Here is a 12,174-nt window from a genome sequence, read left to right as displayed (position 1 = left end):
TGCGGATATGAGAAGGATTTTACGAGTTATTGCTCAATAATGTCAAATATGTGGCATTCAAGGCCAGGTCAAAAAGCTAGTGAGTGTTCTGTTGTTGTTTCGTCTGTCTCTAGTATCCAGTTCTCACTCACAGGGAAGATGCTGTGTCTTTGTGACAGGGGATGGAGGTGGGGGTTGTTGAGTAAGATGTTGTTTCTTATGTAATGTGAAAGATGAGGGGGAGAAGGACTGACTGAGGCCTATTTCTGTCTTGGACACCTGCTTCGCTTACAGCACTGGGGAGAACGGAGGAGAGGAGGAGAGGGATGAAGAACGAGGGAGGAGGAGGAAGGGGGAGGACCGCTTCAATGGCTTTCAGCCTCAAAGCTCACACACCTGAGTCCTTAGTGTGTGCGTGTGTCTGTGCGGCGTGCATGAATGCATGTCTGGTTTGATCTAGTGAGTCTGCACATGAAGAGTTTAATTCCAAAAAGCTATATATGCATTTTCAAAAATGTTGCTAAATGAGCTTTTAATGTTTAAAGAAATTAGGAAATAGAATGGTGTGTTTATCTAATCATGGCATGGGGTTGTTCAATGACTGACAGGTATTTGTTTAAAATATAAATTGATGGTTTCTTTTCAGAGCGATAAACAGTCATGTTTTTGGAGGCAAAATGCTGTATATCTGCCTCCATATCAGTCAAATGTATCAAATAAGTACATTTAAATGTACTGTATGTAAAACAATAACATTTGCCATTTGACTCATTTAGCAGATGCTCTTATCCAGAGCAACTTACAGTAAGTGCATCTATCTTAAGATAGCTAGGTGAGACAACCACATATCTGAGTCAAATATACAGGTTACATTCCAACAAAACACAATTGTAATTCACAAATGTCAATCATTTCTGAGCAAAAAACACAGGCTCTCTAAACTGCCTTCTTGTTTATTTGTTTCCCGTTGATCAGATGTTTTATTAAAACAGATCGGAGGAGCTTTGTGTTCTCTATGAAGTTACTGTATGGTGACCACCTGCTGTGTCAGAGGCACACAGCTACCTGAATCAAGATAGATCAGGGGGAATCAGTCAGGGTCTGTGTGTGCAAATGTGTTTTCAGACTTGTTGATCTGTCTGTCTGTCTCTTTCTCTGTCTCTGTCTCTCTCTGTGTGTATGTGTGTGTATGTGTGTGTGTGTGTGTATGTGTGTGTGTGTGTGTGTGTGTGTGTGTGTGTGTGTGTGTGTGTGTGTGTGTGTGTGTGTGTGTGTGTGTGTGTGTGTGTGTGTGTGTGTGTGTGTGTGTGTGTGTGTGTGTGTGTGTGTGCGCTTATCGCTGTGTGTCTGGCTAATCTGCTTCTTATCTGCCTTTCCATCCACCCATCCGTCTGTATTTGTCTAATGAATGGAATTTTGCGTCTCGTTGTCTCTCGCCTTCATGGCAGCAGCATGTCTGCATGTTTGTCTATGTTGAGAGTGGGTGGGTGTGTGTGTGTGCACATGAGTTTGTGTGTTTATGCATGACTGTGCATGTTTGTGCACATGTGAAAATGCATTTGTGTATGTGTGTGTGTGTGTGTGTGTGTGTGTATGTTTTGGGAGGTAGTAGGGGGGAACTCAGGTGGGGCTCATTGGGGTCACATGGTCCACCTGAGTGGCTGTGGTGGATACGGGGCTCTCATTCCCAACACAAGCTACAGCACACCCTCCACCATTCTGCACCTCCCTCTGCAGATTTAACAGCAGTGATAGAGAAAGAGAGAGAGAGGGAGGAAGGGGGTTGGCTAGGGCTGGGGAAGGGGAATAGGGATGATGGAGTAAGTGCGAGATAGGAAGAGGAAGCGAGCATGAGAGTGAGAGAGAGAGAAAGCAAGAGAGAAGAAATGACATACCTGCCCAGCTCGTTTGCGAACATCATCATTCTTATTTTAGGAGATATGTTAGGTGGCGAGACTCTCCTGGAGCACAACAAGTGATGCAGCCGTGTGAATCATGTGGGTTTGAGTAGATTGAGCGTGCAGGAGCCTGTCAATAGACACATGGCCCAGTCATCGGCCCATCATCCCGGGGAGTGGAGACTGGTGAGGGAGGGGGAAAAAACACACAAACAAATGCATCTCATTATTTCAGTGCTCACCTCTGCAGTGCTCAGGGTAACCCATCATAGTCCACACAGATCCAATTGCTTCCATGAAATCAGTTTGAAGCTGCAGCCAGATCTCATCTGTCTCAATAGCAGGGCTGGAGCCAATAGGACTACTTTACTGCACACAGCAACAGCTCCTCCCAGTGGCACTAGGTAAATTACCCAGATTTGGAGGAGAGGAGAGAAACTATCTGGCTGACTGTTTATCCAGCCATAACCATTGGATTTATGTCAGCATTCAGCAGCGGATGACAGAATTACCCCTTGATGAAACATATAGCTCTTCCCTTGGATGACTCGCATGATAAACAAACAATAGCTGCTTGTTTGTCTCTCTTTCTTCCTCTACACTTCCATTCTCTCTTTCTTTCTTTCTTTCTTTCTTTCTTTCTTTCTTTCTTTCTTTCTTTCTTTCTTTCTTTCTTCTTTCTTTCTTTCTTTCTTTCTTTCTTTCTTTCTTTCTTTCTTTCTTTCTTTCTTTCTTTCTTTCTTTCTTTGTCCTCTCTCTCTCCCTCTCTCTCTCTCTCTCCCTCTCTCTCTCTCTCTCTCTCTCTCTCTCTCTCTCTCTCTCGTCATCCTCTCTCTTCTTCTCTATCTCTCTCTCTCTTCTCACTAAACAATGCTGTAAGTTGTTGAAAAGTAGCAGTGACCTTTTTTTCTTGTGTGTTATGCTGGCTCTCACCCATTCACAGAAAGCTTGCATTTGCTTGGTCAAATAACAGTATAAAGATCTCTTTCCTCTCCTCTTTCCATGTCCCTACTCCTTTACCCTATTCTGTGACAGTTTGTTGTGGAGTAGATGATCATGTGTCCAGAGTAAATGACAGTTGTGCTGAAGCCTGTTTGTTGATTAGTACATCTGGTGACAGTTTCCCTCTGAATTCCCGTCCAAATAACATCCACTCTCTTCAACAAAGTTTTCTTTCTCTGAATTCCTGCATGGTCCGAAAGAAATGAAGAGAGTGGGGAAGAGAAAACTAGGAGTGGGAAGTGCTTTGATCTGCTGTGTAAGCACGTATTCAGCTGGGGGGTGATCTGAGAGGAGAACTGTTTGGCGCTAACACAGATTATCATCTGTCTCGTTTCATCACCAACCCATCTTTGTATGCACATCCCAGTCTTATCTACTGTACACCACTCTAATGATATGGACCCACTGATTCTCCAGGACTATAACAGAACCTGCCTTATTGGCTTGGTACAACTGTCTTTCTTCAACATCTAAGGGTCTCAAATGTTTTTAATGCATTAATTACCAAAATCATATTTTCCTGTGATCTGTAAACAGAATCACCAATTCTGGTCATTGCCTAGTCTGTACTGTATATCTCTTACGATGACCCAGAACCACTGTTAAAGACACCAGTCCTCTGTTCTCTCCGCAGTTCCTCCCTCTAAACCTTACTTTGAGCTGGAGACCACAGAGCCATGGGTAGCAGGGAAAAGCTACACTGTCACATGCATCGCTCCAGACGCCAAACCAGAGGCAGTGATCACTCTGTTTAAAGGTAGATCACCAAGTACGGTATCAACCCACTGCACACCAATTCAATAATGCTAGTACATACATGTTTTTCCATTAGGAATAGCAGAGACGTTAAATGTGAATCAGTACTGAGTTGAGGGAAAAACATGTTTGCAAAGACATGTTTCAACCTACACTATAATTGTAGTACACTATAACTCAATGCCCTGTTTTTACATTGACATTTTAAAACTATGGCCGTGTCTGAAATCTGTCTTGCCTACTACTTACTAAAACAACATACTGTGTACTAATAGTACTACATACTAGTTAGAATTTACTTGTTAGTAAAACATATTCAGTAAGCAACAAATATCGTAATACTTATCATCCATACTGAGAAGGCGTCATATTTTTTCAATAAATGTTTTACCTTTATTTAACTAGGCAATCTAATGCGCAGTCGTGCTTGTTCCCTGCCATTCGTTCATTTTTGTAGAGCACATCCCCTATTCTGATTATGAGCTCTCGTCAAACACCATACACCCCAACCCTGGCACTCTGCCAGCTCTGGTCTTTTGTTCCTCCCACCCCTACAAGGTGCCTGCTTTTACTCATCCCAGGCAAAGCTCTTCTCTGTCCTGGTACCCCAATGGTGGAACAAGCTTCCCCCTAACGTCAGGACAGATACGTCCCTGCCCATCTTCCAAAACATCTGAAACCCCCAACTCTTCACAAAGTATCTTTGTAAAAATGGTGGGGAAAAAACAAACACCCTTGCCTTGTTGTCTCTAACACACACTCTCTTTCCTCCTCCCCCTCCTCTTTCTCTCTCAGATGGAGTTGAGCTGACAGGTGTAGAGTCTTTCCCTATGTCTGGCTCTGAGGACAAGCTCCAGAACACACACGCTACAAAAGAGTATGTGTTCCTGTTCTCTGTCTCGTGTGTGTGTGTGTGTGTGTTATCCCTAATTGAAGCACTTCTGCATTCCCACAGAACTACAGTACAGTGTAATGAATTAGTGCCGACTGTAAACTGTCACTCAGTGCCTTGTGTCAAATCAAATGAGCTTTTGTCATAGACACATAATTACATTTCAGTTGCTAGACAGATGCAATCCTATCTGATTCACCTGGTGGTGCATACATACATTCACCAGTGCTGCAGATGAGTCTAATCCAGCTCCAAAGATAATAACCCCTTGTCATCTGCAAAAACACGATGTAGAAGGTATTAAGGAGATAATTCAGCTCTAACGCAGAATAGCCTGGTCTCCAACTAAATCCTTTATGTCTAGATAGTGGTTATAAATAGCAACCATATTTTGTATAGGAGCTTTTAAATCTGGAGATGAATCTAGATAACATGGTGGATTTTGGGTTTGTCATATGTCTGGAGGTATAATGCCCACATTGTTATGATGTCTATTCTTCTCTTCCATCCAATTCTTCCTTCCCCATGACCCGCTCTCCCCCACGCTCCTCACCCACCCCTCCATCGCACACACACACCCCTCCATCGCACACGCACACACCCCTCCATCGCACACACACACACACACACACACACACACACACACACACACACACTCCCCACCCCTGCAGGTTCATGTTCTTAAGCAGTTCGGACAACGGGAGGGAGCTGGTGTGTCGTGCGAAGAACCCGGCTCTCCCTAGGGCCCTGGAGACCAGCCTGGTGATGAATGTATACTGTGAGTGTGTGTTGTTCCTTACCTCATGGACTCACAGACACCTTTACCTTTCCTTATTCCCTTCTCCAGCCACGTGTGGACCCCGACCCCGGGCTGGCATTGGGGCAAATATCCTCACACTGAGCAACCACTCCGAACCACTCCAATTGTCCGTAGTAGCGAAGTAATTACAATTTAGCAATTAAACACTGGAGTGATAGATGTGCAGAGGATGAATGTGCAAGTTGAGATACTGGGGTGCAAATGAGCAAAAATAAATAAATAACAATATGGGGATGAGGTAGTTGGATGGGCTATTTACAGATGGGTTACTGTATGTACAGGTACAGTGATCTGTGAGCTGCTCTGACAGCTGATGCTTAAAGTTAGTGAGGGAGATATGAGTCTCCAGCTTCAGTGATTTTTGCAGTTCGTTCAAGTCATTGGCAGGAGAGAACTGGAAGGAAAGGCAGACAAAGCAGGAATAGGCTTTGGGGGTGACCAGTGAAATATACCTGCTAGAGAGCGTTACGGGTGGGTGCTGCTATGGTGACCAGTGAGCTGAGATAAGGCGGTGCTTTACCTAGCAAAGACTTATAGATGATCTGGAGCAAGTGGGTTTGTCGACGAATATGAAACGAGGGCCAGCCAACGAGAGCATACAGGTTGCAGTGGTGGGTAGTATATGGGGCTTTGTTGATGAAACGGATGGCACTGTGGTAGACTGCATCCAATTTGCTAAGTAGAGCGTTAGAGGCTATTTTATAAATGACATTGCCGAAGTCGAGGATCGGTAAGATTGTCAGTTTTACGAAGATATGTTTGGCAGTGTGAGTGAAGGATGCTTTGTTGCGAAATAGGAAGCCAATTCTAGATTTAATTTTGGATATGCTTAATTTAATTTTGGAAATTAATGTGAGTCTGGAAGGAGAGTTTACAGTCTAACCAGACACCTAGGTATTTGTAATTGTCCACATATTCTAAGTCAGAACAGTCCAGAGTAGTGATGCTGGACAGGCGGGCAGGTGCAGGCAGCGATCGGTTGAAGAGCATGCATTTAGTTTTACTTGCATTTAAGAGCAGTTGGAGGCCATGGAAGGAGAGTTGTATGGCATTGAAGCTCGTCTGGAGGTTAGTTAACACAGTGTCCAAAGGGCCAGAAGTATACAGAATGGTGTCGTCTGCTTAGGGGTTGTTCAGAGGATCACCAGCAGTGAGAGCGACATCATTGATGTATACAGAGAAAAGAGTCGGCTCTAAGAGTGTTAGAGGTCGACATGAAATCATCAACGTCTCTACTGCTGTCACATTCAAGCCACTCAACTCTGTCAATTCCTCTGGCATCAGTGCAATCCAAACTCCAACTCAAGCCCAACTGTTACAGTACACTCTGATAATACTGATCAGAGGAGCCTGGGAATGAAATTCAAGCCCGAATTCTAAACTCTACTGATGCTAAATATAATTGTCAGGACTGTGAGACCATAGCATCTCCTACAGTCTAGAACATACAGTACACAACATAATAGGGGTGGGTGATTTAACATCTCAAAGGATCGTTTCCTTGTTTACCCTTTGTCTTGTTTGGACAAACAGTATATCTTTGAAACAATATGGCATCCCAGCCTATTGTTTTCTAGTTTTAGTTGTTCCTCAATATTTTGTAGATCAATTTCAGTAAATGATTGTTCTGGAGTCCACCCACCTGGTTCTGTCCCAGGTCTAAATCAGCTGCTGATTAAATGCTACTGTTACTGAAGACACCCAATGGTGAACATTCCCATTCTACTCTTTCCTTTCCTTCCACCCCCGCCATATTATCCACAGCCGTCCATATGAAATACTGTCTCTATCTATCTCCCTCTGCATTAGACGCTGTCCTATTCTATCTCCTACACTTCAACCACCGCCCAGAACTGGAAATGCTTCTATACCTCCTCTCTCTCTCACTCCCTTCTTTCTTTCTTTCTTCTTTCTTTCTTTCTTTCTTTCTTTCTTTCTTTCTTTCTTTCTTTCTTTCTTTCTTTCTTTCTTTCTTTCTTTCTTTCTTTCTTTCTTTCTTTCTTTCTTTCTCCCTCCCTCCCTCCCTCCCTCCCTCCCTCCCTCCCTCCCTCCCTCCCTCCCTCCCTCCCTCCCTCTTTCTTTCTTTCTTTCTTTCTTTCTATTTTGTTGTCTGTCTCTCTCTCTGTCTGTCTCTCTGTCCATCTGTCTCTCTCCGTCTGTCTCTCTCTCCGTCTCTCTCTCTCTCTCTCTCTCTCTCTCTCTCTCTCTCCGTCTCTCTCTCTCTCTCTCTCTCTCTCTCTCTCTCTCTCTCTCTCTCCACTCTGTATTAAACAACATCCCTCCACAGTAAGTGCTAATGTTGCAGAACCCGTCGACCACCGCAACAGTAGTCCTTACTCAGCAAGCCAGCCCATCAAAGCCTGGAGCACCGTGTCCATTTTCAGCCAGCCAGATTGTTAGTGAGGTAGCAATTTGTCATGCCGGCCCAGGGTCCACATACAGCCTCCTGCGCTGCCTGCGCTCCCAAACTCATTGCAGCAATAACAAAGGCTGGCCCTCCCTTAATTTATTTTACGCTGTATATTTTATTCAGGAAGGATGTAATTTATTCATATTTCCAAACGTTTCTTTATTACTGTTTAAACATCTGTTATTTTGCTTTATGGAGTCGATCTAGCTGGCTGCTCCCTTAATACTTAATGCTTTCATCAGAGCTAGAGCCCTTACTCTGCAGTCAGGGTAAATGTTGCCAATTTATTGGCCCTGTCTCAACAAATAGAGAGGATGCTCCCTTGCTCATAAAGCCAAGTGTCCGCTCATCCCAGTGCATATTTCTCACCCTCTATCCTCTCTTTCTGTCATCTTCTCTGTTTCTGGTAATTCATCTCTCCCCCTCTCTCTCCCTCTCTCTTTCTATTGCTCCCTCTCTTCCTCTCTCTTCACTTTCTGGTGTTCTTTCCCAAGATGTTGTTTCATCTCTCTCTTTCCCTCTCAACATCAGTCCCACCCCAGAATCCAGTAATCCAGGGCCTGGACAGAGAAGGCCTGGTGAAGAGGGGAACCACGTTAAAGCTGTTTTGTGTGTCCCAGGGAGGGAACCCATTGGCCACCCTACACTGGACCAAGGTACAGAGACTACACTCGGCTAAAGCTTATAATCAGTCGTTTTTGGTGTATTCTCCATATTCTACTTCTGTACTCTTTCTTTCAGAACTCCTTTCCTGCTGCAACCAGTCAGTCACCTATTATGTTAGTGAATAACCCATAGCCCTGTCCTGTCCTCTGCTTGTTACTAACTCCTAGCCCTGTCCTGTCCTCTGCTTGTTACTAACTCCTAGCCCTGTCCTGTCCTCTGCTAGTTACTAACTCCTAGCCCTGTCCTGTCCTCTGCTAGTTACTAACTCCTAGCCCTGTCCTGTCCTCTGCTTGTTACTAACTCCTAGCCCTGTCCTGTCCTCTGCTTGTTACTAACTCCTAGCCCTGTCCTGTCCTCTGCTTGTTACTAACTCCCAGCCCTGTCCTGTCCTCTGCTTGTTACTAACTCCTAGCCCTGTCCTGTCCTCTGCTTGTTACTAACTCCTAGCCCTGTCCTGTCCTCTGCTTGTTACTATCTCCTAGCCCTGCCCTGTCCTCTGCTTGTTACTAACTCCTAGCCCTGTCCTGTCCTCTGCTTGTTACTAACTCCTAGCCCTGCCCTGTCCTGTGCTTGTTACTAACTCCTAGCCCTGTCCTGTCCTCTGCTTGTTACTAACTCCTAGCCCTGTCCTGTCCTCTGCTTGTTACTAACTCCTAGCCCTGTCCTGTCCTCTGCTTGTTACTAACTCCTAGCCCTGTCCTGTCCTCTGCTTGTTACTAACTCCTAGCCCTGTCCTGTCCTCTGCTTGTTACTAACTCCTAGCCCTGCCCTGTCCTCTGCTTGTTACTAACTCCTAGCCCTGCCCTGTCCTCTGCTTGTTACTAACTCCTAGCCCTGTCCTGTCCTCTGCTTGTTATCAACTCCTAGCCCTGTCCTGTCCTCTGCTTGTTATCAACTCCTAGCCCTGTCCTGTCCTCTGCTTGTTACTAACTCATAGTTCTGTCCTGTGGATCAGAATGGGGAGGTGATTTCCACCAGCTGGGAGGTGGACACAGAGTCGCGACGGGCCATCAGCCACCTGACCCTGCAGGTTAAACCACAGGACAACCAGGCCGAGCTGTGCTGTGAGAGCGTCAACCAGGTGACCCCTGTCCCTCTGTCCAACAGCCGCAAGATCACTGTCCTCTGTGAGTCCCCGACTGCTAAGAGATACATGCACTTGAATGCTAGAACACACACACAGACACACAAAAGCGATGGAATGTTTGTGTTTATTCAAATGTTTGTTAACCCAATCATTAAAGTTATTTTCAATAACATTCATCCCAATCACAATGGCATTAATATTAGTCCTAGCTCCAATACTGAAACTAATTCTGCATTAACACAAATTCTAATATCAATATCATTAATGAAACTAATGGCAATTATGACCCGGGCCCATATTTCACACAGAAACTCATTTGAATCCCAGCTTGGTCTTTTACAGTGAGCTAATTTAACTGAATCGCTTCAATGCACAATCCAAAGGCAATAAAGCTGGCACTTTCTGTGGTGATAATAATGCCAGGTAATAAATTATACATTTTCACTTCACTGCATAGGAGATTTCTCAACTACCACGACTGGAAAACAAACAGAGAATGAAGGTTCCTTCGCATCACACCGACTCTTCCTTCACGCCATCACTCGCTATCTTGCTGCGTCAGTTAATGGTCTAAACCACTCTCTTCTTCCTCCCCTATCCCACGTAAAAGCCATGTTACCTCCTAGCTATTCCTATTCACGCCTCATACACGTCGAAAATGAGTTGCAGACCCTTTATCAATGTATCTCTCTTTCTATTGCTCTCTCTCTCCTTTTAGTTTTGTCTTGAGCTGGAGGGCAGAGAGAAAGACTGAAAACACTGTCTGTCTATGAGTGTAGCCCTCATGTCTGCCTGTGTCCCGTGTATAACGTACATGATATGATGCATTCATGTCTGCCTGCTCATTCTTTGGCCTGTCTTACTGCAGCCCCTCAGGGATTACTGCTCAGCGGCACTTCCTCTGTGCCAGTAAAGTTCCCTCCTTTGAAAAGGAGTTTGATAAAGTATGATTAGAATTTATATATAAATGTCTGGAATATTTTAATTTTGGTGAATCTCTACAATGGGTTAAAGTGATGTACAGCAACCCCAGATGTAAAATAGTAAACGATGGTTACTTCTCAGAAAGTATTGAGCTTTTAATAGGTGTAAAACAAGGCTGTCTGTTATCTCCATATCTATTTATTATGGTAATTGAAATGCTAGCTATTAAAATTAGATCCAACAAGAACATCATGGGGTTAGAAATTCAGGGGTTAAAAACACAAGTGTCAATGTACGCTGGTGACTCTAGTTTTTTCTTAAGTCCGCAATCTGGATCTCTGCACAGTCTCATTGAAGATCTTGATCACTTTTCTGCCTCTCTGAATTAAAACCTAATTATGACAGGTGTATCATATTACGTATTGGATTGTCAAAAAATACAGTGTTTACACTACCTTGTAGTTTACCAATAAAATGGGCGGATGGTGAAGTAGACATACTTGGTATTCACATCTAAAAAAATATATAAATGAACTTACCACAATTAATTTCAATAGAAAGTTAGCAAAAATAGATAAGATTTTGCAACCATGGAGAGGTACAGTGCCTTGTGAAAGTATTCGGCCCCCTTGAACTTTGCGACCTTTTGCCACATTTCAGGCTTCAAACATAAAGATATAAAACTGTAATTTTGTGAAGAATCAACAACAAGTGGGACACAATCATGAAGTGGAACGACATTTATTGGATGTTTCAAACTTTTTTAACAAATCAAAACCTGAAAAATTGGGCGTGCAAAATTATTCAGCCCCTTTACTTTCAGTGCAGCAAACTCTCTCCAGAAGTTCAGTGAGGATCTCTGAATGATCCAATGTTGACCTAAATGACTAATGATGATAAATACAATCCACCTGTGTGTAATCAAGTCTCCGTATAAATGCACCTGCACTGTGATAGTCTCAGAGGTCCGTTAAAAGTGCAGAGAGCATCATGAAGAACAAGGAACACACCAGGCAGGTCCGAGATACTGTTGTGAAGATGTTTAAAGCCGGATTTGGATACAAAAAGATTTCCCAAGCTTTAAACATTCCAAGGAGCACTGTGCAAGCGATAATATTGAAATGGAAGGAGTATCAGACCACTGCAAATCTACCAAGACCTGGCCATCCCTCTAAACTTTCAGCTCATACAAGGAGAAGACTGATCAGAGATGCAGCCAAGAGGCCCATGATCACTCTGGATGAACTGCAGAGATCTACAGCTGAGGTGGGAGACTCTGTCCATAGGACAACAATCAGTCGTATATTGCACAAATCTGGCCTTTATGAAGAGTGGCAAGAAGAAAGCCATTTCTTAAAGATATCCATAAAAAGTGTCGTTTAAAGTTTGCCAGAAGCCACCTGGGAGACACACCAAACATGTGGAAGAAGGTGCTCTGGTCAGATGAAACCAAAATTGAACTTTTTGGCAACAATGCAAAACGTTATGTTTGGCGTAAAAGCCACACAGCTCATCACCCTGAACACATCATCCCCACTGTCAAACATGGTGGTGGCAGCATCATGGTTTGGGCCTGCTTTTCTTCAGCAGGGACAGGGAAGATGGTTAAAATTGATGGGAAGATGGATGGAGCCAAATACAGGACCATTCTGGAAGAAAACCTGATGGAGTCTGCAAAAGACCTGAGACTGGAACGGAGATTTGTCTTCCAACAAGACAATGATCCAAAACATAACGCAA

At 43.9% G+C, this 12,174-nt stretch overlaps 1 protein-coding gene across 2 annotated transcripts in view; it reads left to right on the top strand.

The window, feature by feature from the left end:
• Positions 1-12,174, top strand: part of nphs1 (NPHS1 adhesion molecule, nephrin) — a 53,965-nt gene that overhangs the window by 15,650 nt on the left and 26,141 nt on the right. For both annotated transcript variants that reach the window (XM_031787092.1, XM_031787093.1), the window contains exons 5-9: positions 3,514-3,636; positions 4,431-4,512; positions 5,199-5,305; positions 8,289-8,413; positions 9,379-9,550. In XM_031787092.1, the coding sequence (XP_031642952.1) occupies positions 3,514-3,636; positions 4,431-4,512; positions 5,199-5,305; positions 8,289-8,413; positions 9,379-9,550 (609 nt within the window). The remainder of the gene's footprint in view (positions 1-3,513; positions 3,637-4,430; positions 4,513-5,198; positions 5,306-8,288; positions 8,414-9,378; positions 9,551-12,174) is intronic.

The sequence above is a fragment of the Oncorhynchus kisutch genome, linkage group LG13 (assembly GCF_002021735.2).
Source record: "Oncorhynchus kisutch isolate 150728-3 linkage group LG13, Okis_V2, whole genome shotgun sequence".
Taxonomy (NCBI): domain Eukaryota; kingdom Metazoa; phylum Chordata; class Actinopteri; order Salmoniformes; family Salmonidae; genus Oncorhynchus; species Oncorhynchus kisutch.
This window is presented reverse-complemented; position numbering and strand designations above follow the sequence as displayed.